Source organism: Babylonia areolata, chromosome 25 (assembly GCF_041734735.1).
Source record: "Babylonia areolata isolate BAREFJ2019XMU chromosome 25, ASM4173473v1, whole genome shotgun sequence".
Classification (NCBI taxonomy): domain Eukaryota; kingdom Metazoa; phylum Mollusca; class Gastropoda; order Neogastropoda; family Buccinidae; genus Babylonia; species Babylonia areolata.
Genome location: NC_134900.1, coordinates 3,390,001 through 3,396,190, shown reverse-complemented (window position 1 = coordinate 3,396,190; position 6,190 = coordinate 3,390,001). Strand labels below are relative to the sequence as shown.

The following is a 6,190-nucleotide window of genomic DNA, read 5'->3' as shown; positions in this document are numbered from 1 at the left end:
AATTTTTCACCCGGCACAGAAATCACACAGAACCTAAGTTGCTCTGCTCAAGTAATCAGCACCAACATTGTCTCTGCCCGGTATCACTCTCACACGGAAAGAGTACTTCTGTAGTCTGAGAGCCCATCGTGTCAGCCTACCACTTGCTGTCTTGGCATGTTCTAGGTGTTGCAAGGGCTGATGGTCAGTTTCCAGTATAAACGACGTCCCATAGAGGTATTGGTCGAATTTCTCAATGCCCCAGATTATGCCCAGACATTCCTTTTCAATGACTGAATAATTCAGTTCAGCTCCTTGGAGTTTCCTGCTGGCATAGGCGATAGGCTGGAGTCCTTGTCCCTGGTCCTGCAGAAGAACTGCTCCAAGGCCTTTGTCTGATGCATCAGTTCTCAACACGTAAGGTAGATCCATCATTGGTAGGCAGATGATCGGACCACTGCATAGTCTGGACTTAAGGGTTTGGAAAGCACCTTCACAATCATCGTTCCACTCCAATTTGTTAGGCTTTTTCCCCTTTGTCAGATCAGTCAAGGGCAAAGCAATCAAGGAGAAGTTTGGAACGTAACGGCGATAGAAACCTGCCAACCCAAGAAATGCCCTCAGTTCCTTCTTTGTGGTTGGCCGGGCTGCGTCACCAATTTTTTCAATTTTTTCTGTGACCGGCCACATCTTTCCATTTCCAACCCCATGTCCCAGAAACTCCAACTCCTTGAACCCAAGATAACACTTCGAGGGACGTGCAGAAAGTTGGACCTCCCGAAGTCTGCGAAACAGGCATCGAAGAGCGTCCAGATGTTGTGCCTTGCTTTCAGATGTGACAAGTACATCATCCATGAAGTTTTGGATGTCAGGTCTTCCCAATGGTGACAGAAGTTTCCTCATCATCCGGCTGAACACAGCGCCAGCCGTTTTCAACCCAAACGGCATTACTCGCCATTGAAACTGTCCATTAGGAGTAGTGAATGCAGTCTTTGGGCGATCTTCTTTCTTCATCGGTACTTGCCAATACCCCTTTGACAGATCTAGTTTGCTGAGGTACTTGGCTTTTCCAATCATCGCAAAAAGAAAGTCCACATCAGGCATCGGCTCTGCATCAAAGACAACGCTCTTGTTGATCTTCCTGAAATCGACACAAAACCTGATTTTCTTGTCTTTTTTCTTAACCAGTACTATGGGTGACGAATATGGGGAGGCGGCCCTTTCAATTACATTCAGTTTCAGCATATTGTCCACTTCTTTGATTATGTCTCTTGTGGCATGAGGTAGAGGGTACTGTGGAGTCCTGATTGGCTTATCCGTCGACATCACCACCTCACACTCATCCAGAGTAGTCAGCAAGGGAACGTCTGTCAGCACATCACTAAACTCACTGCAGACCTCCCGAAGCTCTTGGTGCATGTCCGCGTTTTGTGGATCCAGGTTGACGTCCTCTGGTCCCTCCTCAGCTTGTAACGGAAGCAATGGGATCTCTGAAGACGTGTATCCAACTTCTTCAGGCTCTTCTTCCACCACGACAGTGGCTGCTTTCCTGTTTTCCTCGGTCCTGTCAGTGTATTTCTTGAGAAGATTGATGTGGTATAACTTCTCTCTCTCCTTTACCTTGACAATATAGTCGTTCAGGCCTTTCTTCCCAATGACCAGATACGGACCCTTCCAAGACATTTGGAGTTTGTTCTTTTTCTCTGGGAGTAACAGAAGAACTTTGTCACCAATTTTCAGACTTCTCTGTACGGCCTTCTTGTCGAATGCCTTTTTGTGTACTTGGGCTGCCTCTGCCAGACTCTGCCTAGCAATCTCACATGTCTCTTCAATCTTGTTTCGGAGGTCCACCACATATTGCGATGCAGTCTTTACTTCTTCGTCTTCCACTTCCTTGGTCCAGAGTTGTCGTAAGACGTGCATGGGGCCCCGTACTGTTCTCCCATAAAGAAGCTCAAAGGGAGCAAATCCCGTAGATTCTTGAGGCACCTCTCTGTATGCAAACAAAATGGCAGGGAGGTAACGATCCCATGTCTTCGGTTTCTCGAGGCATAGCCTTTTCAACATGCTTTTGAGGGTGGCGTTAAATCTTTCGACCAACCCGTTACACTGGGCATGGTAAGGAGTAGTTGAAATGCCCTGGACAGACAAGAGGCGTTGGACCTCTTTCATGACGTTGCTGACGAATTGTGTGCCTTGGTCTGACAATACTTCTGCAGGTATCCCAAGTCTTGACCACATGTCAAACAGTGCTTCCGCGACTGTCTCTGTCTCGATACTTTTCAGTGGAACTGCTTCTGGGTATCTCGTTGCATAGTCTACCATTACCAGGATGTACCGATAACCTCTTTCTGAAGCTGGTGTGATAGGGCCCACCAAATCCACAGCTACGCGTCGAAAGGGTTCATCCAGTAGAGGCATCTTTTCCAGGGGGGCTTTCTTTATGAGTCCTCGAGAAATTGTTCTTTGGCACTGGTCACAGGAAGAACAGTATCTTCTGATGTCAGAACACATGCCTGGCCAGTAGAAAGATTGCCACACCCTTTCACGAGTTTTCTTGGCAGCCATGTGTCCTGCCATAGCGGAATCGTGGGCAAGGTGCATGACTTCATCTCGCAGGGACTTGGGAACAACAAGCTGGCTGTACGACCCCGTGGGTCCAGAGTAAACACGGTACAGAAGCTTCTTCCTCTTCTCGAAGTGTACAGTGCAACTCCTAACCTTGAACTGTTGCCCAGACTCTGCATTCTCGCGCACCCTCTTCAATGTGTCATCATCTTGTTGCATCTGGAGAACTTGCTCGGGCCCAATCTGTCCGATCAGTGGCTTCGATGCAGGCAAAGGTTTTTCAGGGGTTCGTTTTTTGTGTGCCATGGCCCTGGTTTCAACGGCTCCTACTTCAGGATCAACACTGTACACTGGGACTCGACACTCTCTGCCTGGCTCAAGCTCCACCTGATTCCCAATGATGACAGGAACCAAAGAGTTTTCCATTACCAAAGCTAAGGCTTTGCCGGTAAAGAAAGGCGACTCCAGCATAACATGGGCAGTGTCGCAAAGCTCTTGGTGTCCTGTTGATGCCAGTGTGATGCACTTCTTTTTACCAGTAAACATTGTAGGAGAAACCAACGTACTATCCACTATCAGAGAATCGGCCCCGGTATCTCTCAGTGCTTCAGCCTCCCTCCCGTTCAAACGTACCATACAACGAGGGTGAAAAACCTTTGCACTACACCTTTTGCAAAGTGCAGGAACCTTCTGTACCCGTTTTCGTGGCGAGCTTAACACCGTAGCCGCCATTTTGCAGTCTTTTTTCATGTGACCTGGCTTTTTACATTTGAAGCATAAACCCTTCTCCCTAGCAACCCTGAGGGAATCTGATTCTAAACCCACTGATTTGGAGTCCTTAACTTTGTCATTTCCCTGACCTTTACTTGAGCTGCTGGAAGTGCCAGACATCTGAACCTTCCGGGTGGACTTCTTGGCCTCAACGACGACGTCAGCAGCTCGAGCCGCTTCCTGGACGTTGGCTGGTTGTCGCTCTCTGACCCTGATGGCTAAATCAGTGGACAGGGTCTCCATGAACTGCTCAGCTATGATAAGGTCTTTCAAATCCTCAACCTTGTTTACATCCTTATTGGATAAGCTGGCCCATTTCTGGAAATAACCATCCAGTCTTACGATAAATTGTTCGAAAGTTTCGCCCGTTTCTTTACGAGCCTCTCTAAACTTCCGACGATAGCCATCTGCTGTAAGGTTAAACCTTTTCATCAGTGCAGCACGAAGACTATCATAGTTATTCTGTTCTTCAGGACGGAGGGCAAAGTAGAGGGATCTTGCAATACCCGTAAGGTAAGGCAGCAGGTGACTTGACCACGTTTCCTTTTCCCACCCCTGTAGCTCAGCTATCCTCTCGAACTGGTTTAGGTAGTCGTCCACGTTATCTCTGTCCTCTAGGGGATTCAGTTTCAGACCCTCAATTCTCCTTTCCCTTCTCAGCCGTTCCTCATCTTCATGCTTCCTTCGAGCCTCTTCGGCCTCGATCCATCTCTCCTGATGTACTATGTCAGCTTTCCTTCTTTCATCTTCTCGGTCTAAAAGAAGTTTCCAGCGCTTTTCTTCTCTCTCTTCCTGCATCCTCAGTCTCATTTCTTCTCTATCCTGCTGAGCCTGTAGGAAATGGATCAACACTGCGGACATGTCAGTGGCTGGAGCTGAAGCTGGACTGAACTGTGAGCTGGGATCAGTCTTGATCCCTCGCTCCACTTCTTTCTCACCAGGTCTTACAGAGTCGACCAACTGACTAATGCCTCTTGATCTACCCCTGCCAGCTGAACCCTTCCCATACCTGCTGAGAGGTGTTTCCTGCAATGGAGTTCTGGGACCCGACTGCTCTTGAGCCAGATCCCCAGGTTCTACATCACCCTGTTCACTCGCCATTGCCATAGACCGTGTAAACATCCCAAAAAGTCTAAGAAAACAAAAGGAAAATCAATATTGAGTCTAGACAACCACTTGGGTCTACAATTCAATCATCAGATTTGAAATAACACCATTTGAAAACAATTAAGAGAGAGATATATATATATATACGCAATGTATGGGAAAAAACAACAACAACAAAACCTTAACCTCTACATAACACAAACCCCAAAGTTCCTGAGCGAAATGACAATCAAATACCCCGCATCTCCACCATTGTCGCGCCCCGACCCTCCTTGGACGGGACCTACCTTCTCACACAGAAGGAATCAGGAACTCGAAAGGTTAAATAAAGTTTTATTACACGACGAACAATTGCAAATACAAATAAGAAAACCCCCAGACAAAAAGTATACTGTCAAACTATGGCATACAGCCCTCATGCAATCAAAGCACACACATGCACACGCACACACACATACACACACATACTCATGGTCACACACACACAAACTTGGATCCCGAGTGATGACTAATGATGAAAGTTGATGCCCCTTCTTGGAACGTGAGGGAAAGAAGGGGAGGGGACAAACACAAATCTTGACCTCTTCCACCTAGCCCTACCGCAAACGGTGGGCGGCACTGTTGAAGGGGCTGGCGGAAAAGCCGGTGTGATGAAGTTCGACACAAGATGATAGGCGATGCTGCGACGAGGGACGACGATGAGAAAATGGACGAACGGGTGATGTCCAGGAAGGGTCAAAGGATGCAAATGGGCTGGGAAAAGGGAAACAAGGGAAAAGGGACGAAAGGGAATAGCTGGGCTATAGCGCCCACGTTCAACCCAGGACGCTATCGGAGTCTGGCGAAAGGACGCTGCCAGTCTGTCGTCCCAGCGGACTCAGGCGGGAAGGGAAGATTCCAAGGACAGGTACAGGAACAAAAACAAGAACAGGGACAGGCCTAAAAGGCCAATATTACTATGACAGTAATATCACAAACTAGCATAAACATCAAAATAACAATTTTAAGACTTAATTCAATTACGTAATAAGAAAATCTGCTTTAATCACTGCACTTGGCAAACACGGCTCAGTTCCAATAAATGGTTAATATAAAACCCAACCAAATGCAAAACAATAACTACTACTACCACTACTGCCACCACTACCACTTCTACTGGCACTACCACCACCATTACTTGGAAAATGAACTTATCCGAGACCTATTACAATACGGGAAAAATTACAACGATGAATTTTACTCAAAATCCCTCATAATACTAGGACGCGTAATGATTTAATACAGTGCAGCAAGAAAATCAATTAACCACGTATAACAACAAATAAGCTAGTCAACCACTTTTATGCTTTACAGAATCATTTCGAAAGAGACCCCTTCCTATTTATCCAATGCAGCATTTACACACACACACAAAAAGAACGAGAACATTTAACGTTTAACTGAAAATAAATACTAGCTACTTACATGGAACAACTTGTTCCCCTGGTGGACTTGGCTAGTCAGGAAAACCTAACTTCAACACACACAGGTGTTATATACAACTGGGCAATACATATTGCCACATCCAGAACATCCACATGGATGTTACTCTTGAGAGCTCTGCCGCGCGTCTGACTTCCAAAAACCAGTTTCAAAATTCAGCTGATGCTGCCCTGAGTACAGCTTAATGGAAAAATAAAAACCCAGCACGTGAAAACCCAGGAAATGACACAAAATGAAACTCAAGCACACAAAAACAACAGGCGTTCGAAGTTTATACATTATA

The 6,190-nt window shown here is 46.5% G+C and overlaps 1 protein-coding gene across 1 annotated transcript; it reads right to left on the bottom strand.

The window, feature by feature from the left end:
• Positions 1 to 281: 281 nt before the first annotated feature.
• Positions 282 to 4,419, bottom strand: LOC143300003 (uncharacterized). Its single transcript, XM_076613557.1, has 2 exons — positions 1,000 to 4,419; positions 282 to 374 (listed from the first exon to the last, which is right to left on the bottom strand). The coding sequence occupies exons 1-2, from the start codon at positions 4,417 to 4,419 to the stop codon at positions 282 to 284; spliced, it is 3,513 nt and encodes a 1,170-aa protein (XP_076469672.1).
• Positions 4,420 to 6,190: the final 1,771 nt, after the last annotated feature.